We start from the raw sequence: 19,523 nt of genomic DNA, 5'->3' as shown, positions 1-19,523 counted from the left end.
GGTGGTTACTTTATCTACAGATCATGGCGGTACAGAGTTATTTTTTGACTTCTTATGATTCTATATAGCTGTTCATCTATTGTGAGCGCTCATACCTACATTACTTATACTGTTCATCTTTCTGGTTATAACTTTACCCTCTATATCTTAAAGAGAGAACAGAAAAAGTTACCGACCATGGCTCGCCCAACACTCCTTTCCTCTCTTCTAACAAGCTTCATAATTATCTCCTCCATCATCATCCCATTCATCACCGCCGCCGCCACAGGCGCAGACGCATCAGCAACAGAAACATCCTGCAACGGCCAACCCGCCTACTGCGACCGCAAATACTCCAACACCACGTACCTCGGAGCGCACGACAGCCCCTTCGTCGGCCCACTCCCCCAACACAACCAGAACCTCAACGTAACCGCACAACTCGATTTCGGCATCCGCTACCTCCAAGGCCAGACACACAAGATCGAAACCGACGACGCGATCCGCCTATGCCATACCTCCTGCCTGCTTGAGGACGCCGGGACGCTGGAATCGTTCCTCGTCACCGTCAAGACATGGCTGGAAGGTCATCCGGATGAAGTGCTGACTCTGCTCCTGACAAACGGCGACGGGGTGCCGGTGTCCAAGTTCGACGAGACGTTTACCAAGGCGGATATCAAGAAGTATGCGTTCGTGCCGGAGCCCGCGTCGGAGGTGCTGCCGATCGGGTCGTGGCCGACTCTAGGCGAGATGATCAGTAAGGGGAAGCGGTTGGTGGTTTTCTTAGGTATGTTCTGTATCCTCTGAAAGCTTTGCCTGGATGCCAGAACGAGTCGGGGCTCGTGATATTGACTCTGGTTATAGACTATGGTGCCGACGTTGCCACTGTCCCTTATATCCTCGATGAATTTGCCTATTACTTCGAAACCCCGTTTGGCGTGACCGACCGCAAGTTTCCGAACTGCAGTATCGATCGGCCCCCAAATGCCAATGCAGACGGTCGCATGTACATCGTCAACCATTTTCTGGACGTTGATATCCTGGGAGTCTTGATCCCCGACCGTCTGCGGGCCCCTAGGACGAATGCTGTCTCTGGGGATGGGAGTATCGGAGCGCAGGCCAATCTCTGCAACTCCAAACATGGCCGATTGGCCAATGTAATACTGGTGGACTTTGTCGATCAAGGCCAGGTGATAGCGGCTCAGAACAAGTTTAACGGGTTTTAATTATTCCATCTTAGACTGGATCACTGGATCGCTTTTTGAATGTTGTTTGGATGCTTTCTGCATTATCAAAAGATGTGGATCATTAGAGTAGTATTTCCTGACGTGGAATCGTCAATTCATCATTTCATCAAAATACTAGATTTCCAGAAATCAATAACCCAAGCATTCAACTCGTATCTTCTTCCAAATAAGACGGAAGCGGTTTATTTATCCTGCATATCCTTGAAGATCAACAAACGCCGTTAGATTCTAACAGCCAAATACAGAAGAATGACTTGAGATTGCTTGCCCGGAAGATATTCGAAAAGAAACTTATATAATGTAATGACATATGTCACTCTTCCAACTCCATTTGCATCTCGCGATCTGTACAGTTCCCCGAAAGATTAGCTTTATCGTTCCATCATCATAGAAACAATTACTACACTTACCCCAAACTTTATTCGCAGATGCAATGATAATCTCTGCCTTAGCCAGCAGCTTTCTGGAATAGCGTTCAGCTTCGCTAGGATGCAGTTGACTCTTTTGCGCTTTGCGCGGATTCGCCTAATACGGGTCAGCTTCGCATACTTCGACATCACATTTCGACATACCATCATTAGAACAGGGACAAGGTCCTTCGCATCTGCCTCTGCCAGGGCTCGCAGATTTCGGAATCCGTTATCCCGAAGCAACCGTGCGGTCCAACCCTTCACATAGGTCACCTGGGCCATCTCCAGTAGATCGGCACGAGCTCCAGCTTCCAATCTGTCTCGCATGTGATCGAGAACTGCCGCGAGCATGCCCCATCCCATCCGTTGACAGAACTTGACCATGCCGGCTGCAAATCCATGGCACTGTTGGGCCAACGTTTGAACCGCCCCACGAGGGATTCGATACCGGGCGGCGATTGTTGATAGTGGTACCTCATTGCTCAAATCGCGAAGTTGGAATGCAGTATATGCGCGACGGTATATTCTAGCGGTTTTCACCTGGTCTGGAGTACTCTCCTTCAAAGAGGCACCGCTCTGAACCCTATGGCAATGTCAGCTCCTTCTCAAGATATGCGAATTCAGCAAAGGCAGGCATACATCGAATTTACAAACCCGGGCTGCACGCCGACAAATTGTAAAGCTCGCAGCCCACTGTCATCAAGGATATCCAACTGGTCTCGAAAAGTAGGCCAGTCAATCTGGGTGTTGATCGCAACTTGGAGAGGGGTAAACATGTAAAAAATGTGCATGTCGCCGTCCATCACAAAAGCTTGCAAGGCTCGCTTCAGTTCTTCGTGAACAAAAAGACCATCCTCAGGAGCAAAGGCAGAAGCAACGACCGCTTGCCCAAGCAGTGTCGCTTCATACGCTTCATCGTCTTTCTGCAAAAGGAGCTCCTCATTAATCAGTTCTTGAAGCGCAGAGTTCATAATACTGTAGGCTAATTTCTTGTCGACCATTTGACAAAGCAGGGTGCATTTCACATATTCCTTGACTGCATCGAACCCTGAGACGAGCCCTGTCGCTATAGCCTCCAGCAGTGCCCTTCAAACATTGGTTAGGAATCATAGTATCCAAGACGCATGGATTGAATCGCTCACCTTTTGAGTCCTCTTTTTTCCGGGGCAAGACAGCTCTCAATTGCAGGCATATCGGCTTCTAACAGGTCGCATACAGCTTCAAAATCTGACTTGCCGCAAATGAGATATGTCTCGCCTACTTCGTCCTTTCCTTTGCGGCCTGCTCGTCCACACATTTGTCGTCTGTTTAGGTTAGAACGCACAATACATTATATCGGTCGAGGATCTTACAGCATTGCTGGACCGACCAAGTCCCGACCCATGCGTGCACCATTTATAATTACCCTTCTTGCAGGAAGATTAACTCCTGCAGCAAGACTGCAAGTAGCCACAAGTACCCTCAAAGTCCCTTGGTCATAAGCCTGTGCAATAAGTTCACGTTCTTCCGCAGTCATTCCCGCATCTGAAATCAAGTCAGTCTATAAAGCGACATCAAAAAATACAAATCGGGCATCTCACGATGAAATCCTACTCCCCTGATAAGAGTATTCTCTAGAGCGGGATCAAGACCACTAGGGAGACTTCTTAGTTCGGCAAGTAAATCGAGCCTTCTGCTCAGCTCCTCCGGGTCGACCATAGAAGACCCGGGCATTGCTTCGCTTATAATAGCCGCATGAATCTGGCAAGCTTGTCTGCTGCCACAGAATACCAACGCACCATATCCCGCAGCGGCTGTCTTCACAGAGAGAGCCACCATTGAATTTGTCGACGGGTTCGCAAGTTCTCGGAAAGTTGAAGCTTGAATGATTCTGTGAGGAGGCATGGTATCCGCAATTGACGTTGTTGTTGAAGCTAGTTTAGTAATTGTGTGAAAGAGCTGTCGGGACGTTGCGGCAGGGTAGATTGCATTTTCATAGACAAGATAGTCATCAATTGGAATGGGCCGATAAGTTGAGATATAGTACTCTGCATTCATCCATTCCGCTAAGACTTCTGTATTCTAGACCTTGATGAGTCTGTGAACATGTTATCCACTGGAAATTGGGCTCATACCGAAAGAGTGGCACTCATGCCGATGATTTGAATGTCTTGCTGTAGCAAAAGCAACTTGGTTACCATCAGTTCCATAAGGTAGCCCCGATGTTCATCGTCAAGCATATGCAGCTCATCTAGAACGACGACGCCTAGGTTCCCAATGGTACATTCTTCGATCGCGGTGTTTATCAATGAATTGGCCTAAGAAACAATACAGCAGTCAATGGGAGAATCAGCAGTATAGGAGCTACCCTGGGGTGCAGACCTTCTCTATGGTACAGACAGCGATGTCCATATCAGCCCAGGAGGCGGAAGTCCGGCTGCCGCCGAAGAAACCAGTGACACGTATCGATTTCTGCAGTTTCTTCCATCGCTGATAGTACAGTTTCGCCTGAGTTGGATCATCCTCATCGTCGTGTATATGCTTTTCAAGATCCTGCACAATGCGTCTGAGCCACTTGAGCTTCTCCTGCACCAAAGCAACGTAGGGTAGAACTAGAATTGCCTTGCAGGAGGGATTCTCTATGATGCGTTTCAGCATCAAGACATCAGCCACGAGGGATTTGCCACCGCCCGTTGGGGCTGTATAAATCAAATGCCGCTTCCCTTCCAGGAGGCCGGGGGCCAGCAAACATGACGACTGCCAAGGATAGATACTGCTGACCCCGACCGCCGCAAAATTCTTGACTAGGGTGGGAGGTAATCCATATCGAGGGTGTTGTAGAAACAAAACCGGATCTCTGTTTGACTCATGAATCACGGTATCCGTTCGTTGTTGGTGAGGATCCTGGGCAGCCGCCACGGGAGATATTTCACTAGCACCCAAGCGGTTCTTGGGAGCAGGGGAAGTTACACGATGACGAACGAAATCCACCGAAGGCGTCGAATGACCTGATTGCTTGGTGCTCGAGACTTTCAACGAGGTCTCGGGGGATCGATCCGGTAGTCGTTTGTGCCCAGCCAGGGGAGCTACAGTATACGCCTGTTGGCGAGCAAGATCAACCGAGGTTTGAAAGCCATGGGACTGGAATGGTTGACCAGGCTGTGCAGACATGCCTTGTACGGCCCCTTTTGTTATCTAGGTACAGAGTAGTTATCTAGTCAACGACAGAGGGTTTCCATCGATCGTATACCGGGAATAGGGAGGAAAGGCAGGACCTAGATGGGCGTTTATAAGATGAAACGACACGGAGTTTCACCCTCGGCAGGGAATGTTCGAGGATACAAGCGGGGATCTTCCAGTTCAGCCGATGAACAAATGAACAGATGAGCAGATGACCTCAGACCTCCCGACCGTTAGTTACGCAAGTGGACGGCGCAACGCGGGTGCAACGGACGCGTTTCATTTCGGGAAGGCGCAGACAGTCGCGGTGCCTCAGGCCAGTAAGGCGGCAGAAGCGGCACTGCGGCAGAGTCCCAGGCTCCCAGGCTCCCAAGTCACGACTCAGGCCGAGACTAGGCCAACTAGCCGGCAGCCTAAGGCGTTGACAAGCCGACAACCCTGCAAGTCTTCCAATGCGGAACGTTCCTGGATCGTCTCGTCATCCGCTAATCGGAGCCCTGCTGATCCGCATATTCCCATATGAATGGATCGGGGGGATGCCTGGTCGCTCCGAACGGGTTTAGCCTGCTTTTGCACTTTTACTGACCATTTTCCTCCGTCATTATTGTCATTGACTCGTCAATTATCATCCTCCGAGGTGATTCAGATTTCATGCGACCGCGAAAAATATATATCCTCAATGTCATGCAGATCAAACAACAAATCGCTGGGATCTCATGCTGACTACTCGCCCCTTCCTGTGGCAGAAAGGGCGAGCAACTAGAACCATCCCCCGACTCCGCCCGTTGATCCGTCGAGTCGAGAGCACAGACGGTAGCAGGTACACATTCCTCCGCCACGCTTTCTTTTTCTCTGCTCCGTACCGCATACGGGAATGAGCAAGGGCTACTGCTATTTATGAGGTGCGTCTTCCACAGAGCAGGATCTCCATAGGAAACAATTCCCGCGCAGAAAAAGCAGTAACTGCTGTATGAACGACTTTTACTTTGTTGTTCGCGTGTATTGTAGACCCTCCGCCCGACAAGGTTGATTGTTCCTACTAGGTAGCACAATGCGTAAGTAAATGTACAGCACAGTAGGCAGCTGCCAGTCACCTGACAGCTAGGCTTACTGGCCGGGACTCCAAGTAAGCGTTGTTTCTGATTGACCTTCCTAACCAAGCGCTGCGCCGCATGAGCAAATGGTGGCTTATGTACAGAATTATTATTATTGACATGCCCCTTGACGATAGTCCCAACTTAACTCGCCCCCGCCTCCCCTCACGTCCTATCGCCCAGATCCTGCTTTTGTGTTGTTAATCAACGACAACAACAATGCTTTAGAGTATTTGAGTTGATGTGCGCAATAATAAGCACACGGGGTCTAGTCGTTCGTAAAGGGAAAGTTTCGAACATCCCAGGTACGGATGTCTCGGCGAAGCGCGCCATTTAATCTTCAGCCTTGACCCGGAGAAATGGCCTGAAAGAAGAGGGGGGAAAAGGAAAAAAAGAAAAGAGGCCACCTCGAGGGACCCACTCCGCATTTGTTCAGAGGGAACCATACTAGTACGGAGTAATGATATAATTATCTACGGTGTACGGAATACCCAAGACACTTACTACGCCGTAATGTGTCGACTTCATGGATTTAATGATACAGATGTCTTCCGAGAAATCTCCAGCCTGGGAAATATTCGGCTTGTTCATTGATGGTTGAAGTATTTAGCTCCCTTTTCTCTTTCATCCCGGTCCGACGGAAGATTATACCCCAATCTCTTTTGTTTGCGACTCTACCACGTCCAACTTCCAACGTATTCAAGCGATCAATATGATTGGGTTTCGCAGGCATGTGATAACCCGAATTTCCAAACCATAATTGAATAATATTCTTGGTAAATGCGTTCAGGCGCAGGCCTCGCCGGAACATGGATGGCAGGTGGCTGGGTTAGTAACAAACGCAAAAGGTGGTCAGTAGTATTTCGTACAACATCCCTCGCAGTAAGGAATAATGCCACTTAGAACAATCTATCAGTCAGGAACAGGCGTGCTTGATTTATTTGATAAATCTACCGAGTCCTATCAACTCACCAAGCTACAGACACATCCTGTCGACGATTAGACAAGAGGCACGATTAGAATCGGCCATTCCACAATCCACATCAATAATCCCGAGCCCAAGGATGGGGCCTCTGCTTTCGGAGGTGTGGCAGACTAGTCGTCGATTGTAATGTGGCAACACAGAGTCGGGACGGCCAGCAGGCAGCAAATCATCGGCCATGGAGGTAATTTTTCCTGCAGCAGAAGACATCATTGGTTCGAATCCCGAGTGCTATATCATCCTCGGAGCACCCAAGGTACGTAAGTCGCTTGACCGTTTCGCATCATGGCGAGAGGGAATGCCAGTAGTGCGGCTTGGGGAGCGATGCAAGATTCCCAAAGCGATCTGATTTTACCAAGCAAAACAATGATGACGGAACTTTCGTGATATTTTGTTTCTTTTTTTTTTTCCCTGTAGCCCTGCCACACGCAACAATTGTACTCTACATACAATTAGAGAACTTGATCATCGATCAGCTCCAACCGGCTGGCAAATCAGTGTGTAGCCAAGAACGCAGGAAAATTAAGAAAGAAAGGAAACAAAAGAGAAGAGCCCCGTCCCGGCGGGGAAGGAAAAGGCCTTCTCCTTCCCAGTGCTTCCAGCCGGAATAGCCAACCATATTAATGACTGGGTTTTCCGGAGGGCGCTAGCGAAGGGTTTCCCTCCAGATTGTGTTATCATTTGACTCAACTTTACCACCAGGCGATCGGCATGCTGCCATAGCACATAACGATACCTCGAGGAGAGAGAAAAAGCAGCTACGTCCTTGGTTATTAACGTGATTAAAAAACAAGAAAAAAAAAATTCAGATCGACCCAGCGGCTATACCGTCCGCCCATCCGATGGCAACGCCGCCCGGCGTCTCGCAGACGGTCCGTAGTTCGCATAAGAACTCGCGCCCATGCCTAAGGATCTACTGTGTAGCTGCTAATCACCACTAGTTGGCTAGCACTGCAGGAGCCATGGAACCCGTGCCCTGCTCCCTTTTCGGTGCTGTTTCTGAACTTCTGAACCGAGTTTTCGGTCGTTTATTTGGAGCTTTACCATTTTCAGCGCCTCCCCATTCATGCTCTTTGAGGCCCTCTTGGGTGGTACAGAAGTCCCATTCTGCAAAATTGCCCCTCCCTGTGGTTTAGCTTCCCTTTGCCCACCCCGTAATTATTGTTGCCGCAGTTGGTTGAATAATGAATTCTTACAGTCGACCTCCCGTCAGGGGAACAATGTACGATGTTATTTATCTGCTTTCCTTCCTCCTTCGCTTCATCTTTTTGCTTATCTTTGTTGGGCTTTATCCTGTTTTTACACATGGCTTTCTCTTGATTTCTTAACATGGCTTAGAAATAGTTACAGCGTCTACCTACCTAGTTTCACCAGGTATCATCGAAAGCAGGCAGCATCATACCGATGTCATCTATATCTGTTACAAAAAGACGAACGAGAGAGGAGGGCCCCTACTCGTAGATTGGTCATCCACCCTCATCTTGGATCTTGAATCCTCCCCAAGCTGATCTTATCTATATCCACGCCCAACCCAGATAGTGATAATCATAGTAATAATAATCTGATTGTCAAAAGCCGGAGTCGTTGCTTATTGATTAGGCAGTAGGCCAACGGGATAAAAGCCAGCCGTTGTCTAGAAAGATTCCGATTAGGGGACTTGGGTTATCTGCTGCGCCTGCAACGCCATTTAAGTCGAAGGGCTTGGCAATTTGAATTTCAGATCCAACGCGCATGCGCTGCCCTACGTGACAACATTCCTGCCACAGATTATTGTGCATCCATACCCTTTGGGTTTCCCCCCAGTCGACTGTCCCTTTGCGGATACGGAGTACAAACCCGTGAGAAAGAGAGAGGAAGGGGGAGAAGAAAAAGAAAAGGAAAAGGAAAACGACCCAACCCTCGATGCTAGTTTAGTCTATCTTTGTAAGAAATATGACCATTTCAGCCCTGACCCAGTCAAAGAATTTTCTGAAATAAGAATCAAATAAAATTGTTCCCATTCCTTGAATCGTTTATCCGTTTATCTTCTGTTTCTGCCTTTCCCTTCATTCCACTCCCCATCCGTCTTTTCATTTTCTCTTCTTTCCTTCCCTTCCCATCCCATAACCCCCTCCTCCGCCATATACCGTCACCATCGCCATCGCGCTTCCCACCGGGTGGTTCGGTCCACTTGTCGTTCCGCCAGGACTGGCGACAAGGCGTCTATAACTATTCCTTCCCGCTAAGCCAGTTACTACTTCCTACGTAGATCATTCAACGGGGCAACATGCCATTTGAAGGCAGCAAGGGGAGCAATCACCGATCTAGCTATGTTTTATATAGTAACCTCCCTCCGGGGATAGAATTAATTTGAGGCATATGGATTGAATGATCATGATCCTGATAGTCAAGCCCCGAGGCGGGACCAGCGAGATGGCCACCGGCACGCTGGGCCCGGCCCAAGTATCAACCCATAATTCATGATTATTATTTTTTTCGTGCAAAGGGCAAGGAGATGGTCATCATGAATTTTCTCTGGTTCTTGGGTGGATGGAGGATCCGTCATATTAACACATCGGGACTAGGGGCGAGGACGTGGACTGGTCGGGATCCTGGACGGCTTTCCTGTGTCTTCTGTTCTCTCTTTCTTTTTCGCTTCTGCTCTTTTCCTCTTCCTCTTCTTCTCTCTCTCCCTCTCTCCCTCTCCTTCCCTACCGGCGACTCTCTGCCACTCTTGGCTTAGTCGCCTTTTCCTCTCTTGTGTCCCTCTACCCGACTCCACTGATTCAACCGACGTTTGTCCTTTCTCTCTTCTTATCCCTCCTCCCTTTCCTGTGGTGCATTCGCCTCAATATCCTCCTCAACTCCCATCTTCCTTCCCCCTTCGTTGCACTTGCATGCCCCCGGTCAGACTATCCACTAGTTCGAGTTTATTACCGGCTGGCTACGTCTGATCCAGTTTCGTCTACTCTTCAATCACTACGCTCACGCCACGGGGTCTTCTCTACTCCCCACCCCAATCGGTTCTAAGGGCTTTGTTTTTGTGTTGCTTTCACTGCACTGTTACTATCATTGGACTACAAGCACCTTTGACAGACCGTTTTCTTTTTTTTCTTTCTTCTTCCTTTTTTCCATTTCTTTTCTTTCTCTTCTTCTTTATCTCGTCTCGTCTTCTCTCGTAAATTTTTTCCCTCCTACATATATTCGTCTTTCGTCTTTCATCTTCCCTGCTCGGAGGTCTTCGAAGGTTCCATTCTCTTTCGGCTAGTAGTTTATTCTTGTCATTCCCGGCTGCTTGTCGATCCTGATAGTCGGGTACGCCTGTGTGCCATTTTTCGTTTTCCTCAACTCGCCATTGACCTTCCAACTCCCTTGCGGAAAGCCAAAGGCACCATTCAAAGAGGAGAGAAAAAATAAAGCAAGAAACGAGAAGGGGAGAGATAGGACGGTTACGATTTTCTAACCTGGGCAACGAAAGTGACGCTCTAGTCCATTTTGGGCCGACACTCTTGCCCTCCAGCACCTCTTCTCCCTTTTTCGTTTTCCCCCATTTCTCTTTTTCCTTTCCTCCCTCTTCTGATACTCGGCGGATAGTGTTCGACACCAACCATCTGCACCGTCACATCTCATGAGGGATCTTCTACCCGACACGGCCCGTTGCTGAGCTTTTGCATCTCTGCGTCCGAGGTATTCGGTGTTCCCACCCGTATCGAGACCCTCCGACGCAGCGCTGGAGGCGCATTGCAGCTTCATCGCGGGTCTTTGATTTTGTTTTTCTTTTTTTCGTCACTGATCTTTCATCCTTTATTTTCTCCTTTCGCGCTTGAGGGTTGGTCATGGCCTCGGATAGGTCACCGCCCCAGAAGTCGCAGCAACACGTGAGTCCCGACTCTCCCTCCGGTGCTCCTGTTGCTGCCGGCCAACGACGCATGCCCACCCCTGGTCAATCTTCACGCACGGAATCGGCCGACTCTCCCACCCCCCAAGGGGCCGCCACCGTGAATGACCCGCCCACTCAACTCATGGCCACCAGCGCATCTCCTTCTGAGGCTGCTGGAACGGAGCCACCCAGCACCTCCGCTACTCCAGCTCCTTATGGCACTCGCTCCAGAGGCCGTAATGCCGCTCCGCGTCCCAACTACGCGGAGGATCGCGACATCGACATGGATCTAGAGGTCGCCCAGCCCGCACTCAAATCTGGCAAGCGGACGAGTGGCGTCACCCCCAATACTAACAACGTTCCGAATGGCTCGAAACAAGAAGCCGAAAAGTCAACGCCATCGTCTTCCAACGCGCGGAAAAATCAAACGGCGGTGAATGGTGCAAACCTCGCCTCCGCCGCCAAAGATTCAATTCCTGGCACCTCGTCCTTTTCTGCCAAGCCTGAGGAGACCGGCGGGTCGTCAACATCGAGGAAACGAAAACAACCCGCCAGTTCGTCAAATACGAACACTCCAAATGGCAATTCAGCCAAGAAGATCTTCACGACAGCCCCGGGGGCCACCCAGGGGCAAAGTGAATCTAACATGGTCTCTTTCGAGAGTCGCGGCGCCTATTTGGAAGATGGAAAACTAACGGCTGACGATGGCACCACATTTGCGGTGAATGGTGAGTGTCTGCCTTTTTCGTATCTTATAATTTTTTTTTCTTTGATTTCTTTCAACCTTCCGTTTCTCTCTTGCAATTACAGACTATCATGATTGACTCTTCCCCCAGACCATGTCTATCTCATCTGCGAACCGCCGGGTGAACCATATTATTTGGCGCGGATCATGGAGTTCATCCCTTCCAAAAACGCGCCATCCGGTCCGATCGAGGCGCTGCGGGTGAATTGGTATTACCGGCCACGTGATATCCAACGCAAGGTCGCGGATACGAGGCTTGTATTTGCGTCAATGCACTCCGACACATGTCCGCTTACTTCATTACGAGGGAAATGCCACATCGCGCATTCGTCGGAGATTGAAGACTCCGATGAATACCGGAAGAGACGAGACTGCTTCTGGTATGACAAGATGTTCGACCGTTACATCCATCGGTATTATGAGGTCATCCCCACCAAAAAGGTGATCAATGTCCCTTCGAATGTCAAGAAGGTTCTGGATGAGCGCTGGCGATTTGTTCTCGTGGAAATTGGGAGAGGAAAGGAGTTATGCAGTGCGGTCAAAACTTGCAAGCGGTGTAGCTTGTATGCCGCGAGCAATAACTCGGTGGACTGTGCCGTTTGCCACGAAACGTACCATATGTTATGTGTACGACCCGTTCTGACCAAGAAACCGGCACGAGGATTCGCATGGGCCTGCGCCGCCTGCAGTCGAGCCCAAGAGCGCAAACTCGAGGCCCGAAACACTCCGGTTCTCGGTGAAGCACAGCCAGAGGCTGAGGAAGAAATCATCGAGGAAGAAGAAGAAGAACCACAAGTCGCAACCGATACGGCCGGTAATAGTCCCGCACCTGTCGAAGAGCAGGCGACCCGACCAGCTACAGAAGAACAGAAGGCGCAAGCGCGGATGTGGCCGTATCGCTATCTAGGCCACCATTGCAACGTTGAGGATGCTCTCGACTACGACGACCGAATATACCCTCGAGCGAGTTCCCGTCTCGGTGGACGACACCAGGCTCAAGTCGCTGAGTGGTATGGACGCCCCGTGAAGTACGTCAAGCCGGTAGACATCAAGAAGAAGCTCCCGAAGGGCTCCAACAGTCGGAAGGATTCGAAACTCAACAAGGAAGCCCACGCCGCCCAAGAAGCCGCGAAGCAAGAAAGAGCCAATCGACCGAAATATGTCCTGGATGAGCCGAAAGGGTACGTTCCAAGAGGCGAGGATGGGCCAGTCACCGTCGATGGGAAGCAAGTTTACACCGCGGAACCGCTGTTCAAAATGCCCACTCCGACTCAACTTTCCTCACGCGGCGAGGAAGACGCCCCCGGCGCAGATCTGAACCCCGCCGACCGCGAGCAGTTTATCGATCGGTACATGGCGCGGGCAAAGGAAATAGCGCCCGACCTGGATGAGACACCGTACTCTACGAATTTTCTAGACAAGGCATTGGAACTATTGTACTCGAACAGTTTCGACGCTGATGTCGCTCTAGGCAAGTTGAGGCAGATGAATAAGTACAAGGACCTCAAGGAACCGCATCTGCGCCCGGAAGAGGTGAAGCTGTTCGAGCAGGGAGTCTCCAAGTTCGGGTCGGAGCTGCGTCATGTGACCAAGCATGTCGGCACGGTGCCGCATCGTGAGATTGTGCGCTTCTATTACATGTGGAAAAGGACGGATCGCGGTCGCCAAATATGGGGCACCTTTGAAGGTCGGCGGGGCAAGAAGGAAGCTAAGCGAAGCAGTGCTGCAAAGCTCGTTGACGACGTGGCAGACGACCACGACGATTCCGCATATGACAACGACAAAGCGGCCGAAAAGAAACGTGGGTTTCAGTGCAAGTTTTGCTCGGAACGGACGTCACGCCAATGGCGACGTGCCCCGGGGGTTCCCCCCGGCACTACGACGCCGAGCGAGCCGTCTTCCAGGCAACGCGACAAAGGCCCGCAGCTTACCGTGGCCCTCTGTCTGCGTTGCGCTCTGCTGTGGCGAAAATACGGCATCCAGTGGGAGAGTGTGGATGAGGTGGCCAAACGCGTTAACCAAAGCGGCAACAAGTCGTGGCGCCGGCGCATGGACGAAGAATTGCTGGTCCAACTTCTCCTGGGAACTGAGATCCCGATCAGCATCAGTCCTGCGACCGCGGCTACGGCCGCCGCGATTGGCGTCGTGGTGAACACCAACCCCCAGGTGCAACAAGAGTCGACCAAGAAAAAGAGCCGCGTTAACGACAAGGAGAGCGGTGCCAACTCTACAGCTACTTCAGTCGAGCCCCCACCGAAGAAGAAACCGGCCCCCGAAAAGGCCCCGGATCCGCCGCCCATCCAACCGGATCCTCCCAGGGCCAAAACGCTCCCTTGCGCTGTTTGCAACAAGATGGAACCCATGGGAGATCAGCATCTATCCTGCCGAGACTGCCGTCTGACCGTCCACCGAAGATGCTATGGCGTCAGTCCTACCAGCAATTGTGTCAAGTGGTTGTGCGATATGTGCTCGAACGATCGGAGCCCGAAACTCTCGACTCGCTACGAATGTGTCTTGTGTCCGGTGACCTGGACTGAACATGAACTGATGGAGACCCCGAGATCGACACACAAGAAGAAGACCGAACGAGACCGGGAGAAGGAGAGACTGGAAAAGGAAATGGTGAGCGGGGCCATCAAGCTGTATCGACAAAGACAAGAAGCCGTGGGCAAGCCGGTCGGTCCTCGAGAACCACTCAAAGCGACTACAGGGAGCAACTGGGTCCATGTCACTTGCGCAGTCTGGACGCCGGAAATCAAGTTCCGCGACGCGAAAAGTTTGGAAGTTGCAGAGGGATTTGGACTCATTCCTTCGGAACGGCATCAAGAGGAGTGCAAGATCTGCAAATCTACCCGGGGAGCATGTGTGCCGTGCCATTTCAACGGCTGCAATGCTCGATTTCACGTCGGCTGTGCGCACCAGGCTAACTATCTATTTGGGTTCGATGTCACACCCGTCAAAGGGTCGCGAAGAGATTCCGTGAGTAGCGTCAAGCTTGGCGAGGAGACGGGGGTCATCACGGCAGGGATCTGGTGTCCTCACCACACCGTGACTTCCGTTGTCCACGAAATCGGTGAGCCAACTGGGGAAAACGGCGAAAACGCCCTCGCGCGGTTTTCGGAGATCTACAAACAAGCGGATCTGAGCAAGACCGAGACTGAACGGAGGGCTGCATCTGTACAGCAATATTCTAGCGCGTCATCGCATGGAGGGACATCTGTGATAAGCCGCCGGTCGGCTTGTGCTGCCAACGGTGCTTCCCATCCGCAGCCGATCACTGTCAAGGATCATCCGAAGAACGCCATCACATCGCCCGAGGCTGCCCCGGACGAGATGGACATCGATTCCGATAATCGCCCCCCGCCCCGGATCCTCGGCGGAGGAGATACGACGAAGAAATGTGCACGTTGTTCGACCGCGTACAGCCCACGGTGGTGGCCCGTGGACAAATCACGGTTGGCGACCATTGTTCACCACGGTACGCCAATGCTCAATGGTGGAGGCTTGAATGAACCTGTTGGGCCCAGATATCCGAGTGCCGCCTCGGCGAGCCCACCGTACCTTCATCGAACCCCCTCGCAGCCACCGCTCCCGAAGCTCAACGGGGATTATGGCCCTGCCGAGCGAACTACGACCAGTCTCGACGGGCCCGGAGGCCCGCAAGGCCAGGCGTTGTATGAATGCCATAAATGCCACCTCAAGAAAATAGCGACCCAGCCATCTCCCGAGCCACGGCCGTCTCCGTACTCCGCGCAACGTCCTGTCCTTCCGGCTCCCCGACTTGCCGAATACCACGGTCCTTCTTACGCGCCTCACGCGCATCCTCCTCAGACAGGAGGGGTCCTTCCAAGGCCAATCGCGCCCCCGCACAGCGGGCACAACGGGCACAGCGGACATAACGGACCGGAATGGTACACGGGATATGAGCAACGACCGAGTGAATACGGCGACAACAAGCTCCGAAACGGCATTCCAGTTCCTAGCTATCGCGGAGGGCCTCCAGGACCGCCGCCGCCGCCACCGCCGACGACGACACACCACATGAACGGATATGCGCCTTCACCTGCCCACCACGCGCCTCCGCCTCATTACGGCGGGGCTCATCCTGCCCACCCGCCCCCTCAGGCGTACCCAAGCCATCAGAGTCCCTACGGGCCCGTCGCCATGTCATCGCCCCATCCCTCACACACAACAGGACCACGCGCGTACGCGCCATCAGCCTCACCGCCGGACGTTCAAGCAACGATGGTCCGACACTCGCCACAGCATTCGCTCAGTGCCCTGAACGGTGGACCGCCGCCACGTGTCTACTCTGTTGACCGCGTCCTAAAGGCGTCGACCCAGTCGCCGCCAGTTTCCCAGGCACACGTTGATCCCCGGGGACTCACTCCGGCAAAGTTGGAGGAAACGCCGGTCCTGGCACCGGCGGTCCTAACGAGCAGCAGTCGGCACACCAACGGCACCAACGGGTCGTCTGGCGCCAGTGCCAGTCCGTCGTTGAAGAACTTGCTCTCGTAGGGCAAATTCCTTGATTCCTTACCTACCCCTTGTGTATGATAGTTTCTTTGTTTTCTTTCCTATTTCCCGTCTCTGGCATTTAAAAAGGGGGTTTGGGATACTTGCCATCAGCGTTGTTTTTTAGACTTTTACCGATCTACCTCTGTTGTTATTTAATGTCCCTTCTTTTTTTTTTTTACTCCATGTGTTTTCTTTTCTTTGTGCCCCTTGAATTCTATTCCTTCTTTCCGATGTTTCCGTGTATTTTCCTTGGTCCTACATTTACCGAAGAAGCCGTGTCTTGATTACACCGCCATTTACGAGCAGTCTGTCTGGGATTGGGAAGTTAGGGGCAGGTGCATGGGCAGGATTCCATCCCTCAGCGTTCAGGATTTGCATTTACAATCGCACCGATACTACCACGATGAATGAGAGAAGCCAATCAATTCTAACTTTAAAGATGATATCCAATCCCAACCCCGGATTCCAACAAAGACGACCCCCGGTCCCGGGTAGACTTGGCCCGACACGGCGATGCGGGGTAAGTGGTACCTGCCTGTAGACCCAGTAGAACGAACGACATGGATGAGAGATTCGGAGAGTGGGGAGGGCGAGAAGTTGTCGGGGATGATCCCTGAATGCGAGGGGGCGATGGGTACGGGTATCCGTATATATATAGCGATCGAGCCACATGCAACCGATCTAGACTTACTACGTACAGTACCGAATAAATTACTCGGTGTAGCAGCAATAAGCAAATAGCTTGAGTGGCACGATGCATGCTCCCAGATGACTTACCCAAAGGAACCCAAGGGCCTTCTGGCCTCAGAGTAGTCAGATCTGTGGATCGTATGTAGACTGGTAGGTGAGCAGCAAACATAGAGTTCTAAAAAGATCGATCTGTGCCGGGGCCTCCTTGCATGATGAGAACAAAGAAAGTCCATTGTATCCAGTTTGAATGGAACTAGTAACCTGAGTCTGCCTACCTACATACACCGTCCTACCAGGTAGTTAGTATATCTATTATCTGCGTGTAACCGGCACCGGGGAACTACCTCTAGTTAGACGAATCGGCGCGACGGGATTTGCAAGTTGACCATCCATGGCCTCAGGCAGTCAGGCAGTCAGGCAGCCAGGCAGCCAATTCGCGTCCCGCTTTTTTTTTTTCGGTGTCCACTTTCAAGAAGAGTCCACAGTTGCAAGAATTAATTTTAATATTAATATTAATGTGATTAAGGCATGAATATTATTATTCCGTAAAGTCCCTCACTACTAATGCCTTATTCAGGCCGTCCCGGTTAAAATAAGAAACACCGAAAAAAAAAAAAAAGATCGAATCGTCGTCATCATGAGAGACGGGCTGCCTGGAACTTGGGGATATGATCGCATGATCGACCGTTTTATATCTTACCCCGGAATGAGGGTGATTTTGTCATATTGAAGACTAAAAAAGAGTAAAGACTCGGACTCGAGGGTATATTTAGTGCACAGATGTAAATTGATTGATCGAATCAATTTACTCATAGAGATGTTGCCACCTACAACCCGTAACCAAGTGCCAGTGTCTGTGTACACTGTGAACGCGGATTATCTCATAATGCATCACTCTTCCGGAGTTGCGTCAGTGGTTGGTTGCCACCCCTGAGGGTCTCCCACCAGCTCAGCTCCCCCTCAACGTGTTGCCAAGTCAGTCGCTGCAGGAATGCGGATGGAATTTCTAGAATCACAAACAAAGATCGCCAAAATTACTGTGTTACTCTTCAGTTGATTTTTATGGTATTGTGTACTCCGTAAGGTTTACTGATTGCCCCTCGAGATGGCCCTTTTCACTTTCCTCTCTTTAGATAAGTCTGGCGCACATACCTACTCCGTACACAAAATCCATCGGTCGCAGAAATTAAAAATAGCCATATAGCCGTAATTACTCCGGAGTACACACTACGGTAAGAAGAAATCCTTCCACAAATCCTTTGGCGGAGGTTATTCTTAGTCCGGCGTAGTCGAGATTCTAGAAAACCCACGAAGGGCTGGTCGCTGGACTAATGGGATCGCTCGCTTTGGCGTCATTTCGTGCCCGCTCCACTCTCTCCGCTCACTTTATCTCTCTTGCTCTCTTGTTCTTTTGTGTGGTTGTCTGTACTCTGTTTTTCCTTCTGGACTGGGTACTCGGTGTATAAAGTACGTACATGTACATGGAGTGGTGTGATTTTCATGCTCATCACTCTTCCCCTGGATGACTAGAGGAGAGGGCTGGGAGGGATTCGATTCCTGTGTATGTATTAATATACTCCCTAGGGAGATATCTACCAGGATTGAACTTGGGATTGGAATGGAAGATGGCAACGAAGAGGCATTTATGTCTGACTCTGTAATCTGTAGAGAATAGTAGAGAGTAGATCAGGATAGAAGATCGTAATATCGGACAGAATCTAGAACCGAAATACAATACCGGATCGGCCCCATCGGCGAGTCTCTGACGACGCCCGCACCCGCCGTGCCGCGACCTTCTGGAAGTCTGGAAGAATCATGTCTGCAACTTCCCTTCTTTTGCTCTTTTGCAAGACCAGTGAAGTGAGTGAACTGAACAAACAGCTCAATATCTAGTATCTGAAGAATCCTACCTTGACCAGGTTATTCACAGAATTCTCCACACTACCTAGGTATCCATCGGTCAGATCGAAGCCTTGGATCGCACTGCCCAAAGAACCTCAACCCACACTTTCCTCGCCCTCCACTTTTTTTTGCCCTTCGTCTTTCTCCCTGTCTTTCTCTCTCTCTCTCTCGGTTCCCATTCTTCATCTCTCACCTCTCCTCTCTTTTCGCTCACCAATTAATTATCATCCCCGGTTATATCGCCTGTCCGATCCTCTGGCCCATTGCAGGCCTTCTTGCCATCCCCCCCTCTGTTCATTCCCCTCTCCTCACTTACCACTCACTGCCTCTGACTGGCAACCTTTTTTCTTTTCTTTTTCTTTTCTTTTTATTATTTTCTTTTCCTGGATTTATTGCACTACGGACTATCCTATCCTCTGAAGTCCGAACCTATTCCCACATCACACCCACACGCCCTCCGCCCCCCTTGCAAGTCCCTCCCGTCTGGTCTCGGGACTTGTTTTCCTTCTCTCTCTCTCGGTCTTTCTGGCTTTCTCTTCAAGCCATTTCGGCCCCTTTATCTGTGACATTCACCCCGTGCTTTGCTCTGCTCTGCTCTGCTCTGCTTCGCTCACGCCTCGCGCTCTCTCCCTCTCTTCCTCCCTCTCCTACTCTCTTCTCTTCCCCCCCGCGGTCTCCCACCCGATCGACTTCTCCCTCTCCACTTTTCACTGTCTCGTGTTCATCTTCTCTCCGTTCAGCCCGGTTGGTGGCCCGTCATGACGCCCTAGTATTTTCTTTGTCTCTTTTTTTTTTTTTTACCTCCCTCGAATTTGGTCTGGACTCTCGATCCTTGGATGTGTCGCAATTCCCGTGCGATTCCCCCGATTGAATACTCCCGGCCGCCTTCTAGTCTGCGTGGAACATCGAAGTGACCCTCTCGAGTACTACTTCCAACC

The 19,523-nt window shown here is 51.0% G+C and overlaps 4 protein-coding genes across 4 annotated transcripts; 2 read left to right on the top strand and 2 right to left on the bottom strand.

Moving 5' to 3' along the window:
* Positions 1-177: 177 nt before the first annotated feature.
* Positions 178-1,205, top strand: LDX57_009424 (uncharacterized protein; the record flags this gene model as incomplete). Its single annotated transcript, XM_046091152.1, has 2 exons — positions 178-766; positions 844-1,205. The coding sequence occupies 2 exons, from the start codon at positions 178-180 to the stop codon at positions 1,203-1,205; spliced, it is 951 nt and encodes a 316-aa protein (XP_045947129.1).
* A 312-nt stretch (positions 1,206-1,517) lies between these two features.
* On the bottom strand, positions 1,518-2,637 carry LDX57_009423 (uncharacterized protein; the record flags this gene model as incomplete). Its single annotated transcript, XM_046091151.1, has 3 exons — positions 1,518-1,751; positions 1,799-2,219; positions 2,276-2,637. 3 exons carry the CDS (start codon positions 2,635-2,637, stop codon positions 1,518-1,520), a joined length of 1,017 nt encoding a protein of 338 aa, XP_045947128.1.
* Positions 2,638-2,774: 137 nt separating this feature from the next.
* On the bottom strand, positions 2,775-4,825 carry LDX57_009422 (uncharacterized protein; the record flags this gene model as incomplete). The annotated part of the gene is made up of 5 exons (XM_046091150.1): positions 3,998-4,825; positions 3,751-3,933; positions 3,217-3,697; positions 2,989-3,160; positions 2,775-2,940 (listed from the first exon to the last, which is right to left on the bottom strand). The coding sequence occupies exons 1-5, from the start codon at positions 4,784-4,786 to the stop codon at positions 2,775-2,777; spliced, it is 1,791 nt and encodes a 596-aa protein (XP_045947127.1). The 5' UTR covers positions 4,787-4,825.
* A 5,861-nt stretch (positions 4,826-10,686) lies between these two features.
* SNT2 (DNA-binding E3 ubiquitin-protein ligase SNT2) lies at positions 10,687-15,993 on the top strand (the record flags this gene model as incomplete). The annotated part of the gene is made up of 2 exons (XM_046091149.1): positions 10,687-11,458; positions 11,567-15,993. The coding sequence occupies 2 exons, from the start codon at positions 10,687-10,689 to the stop codon at positions 15,991-15,993; spliced, it is 5,199 nt and encodes a 1,732-aa protein (XP_045947126.1).
* Between the last annotated feature and the right edge of the window lie 3,530 nt (positions 15,994-19,523).

This window comes from Aspergillus melleus (assembly GCF_016097325.1).
Source record: "Aspergillus melleus strain CBS 546.65 chromosome Unknown contig5, whole genome shotgun sequence".
Lineage (NCBI taxonomy): Eukaryota > Fungi > Ascomycota > Eurotiomycetes > Eurotiales > Aspergillaceae > Aspergillus > Aspergillus melleus.
The sequence above is the reverse complement of the archived record's forward strand: the minus strand, read 5'-3'. Positions and strand labels throughout refer to the sequence as shown.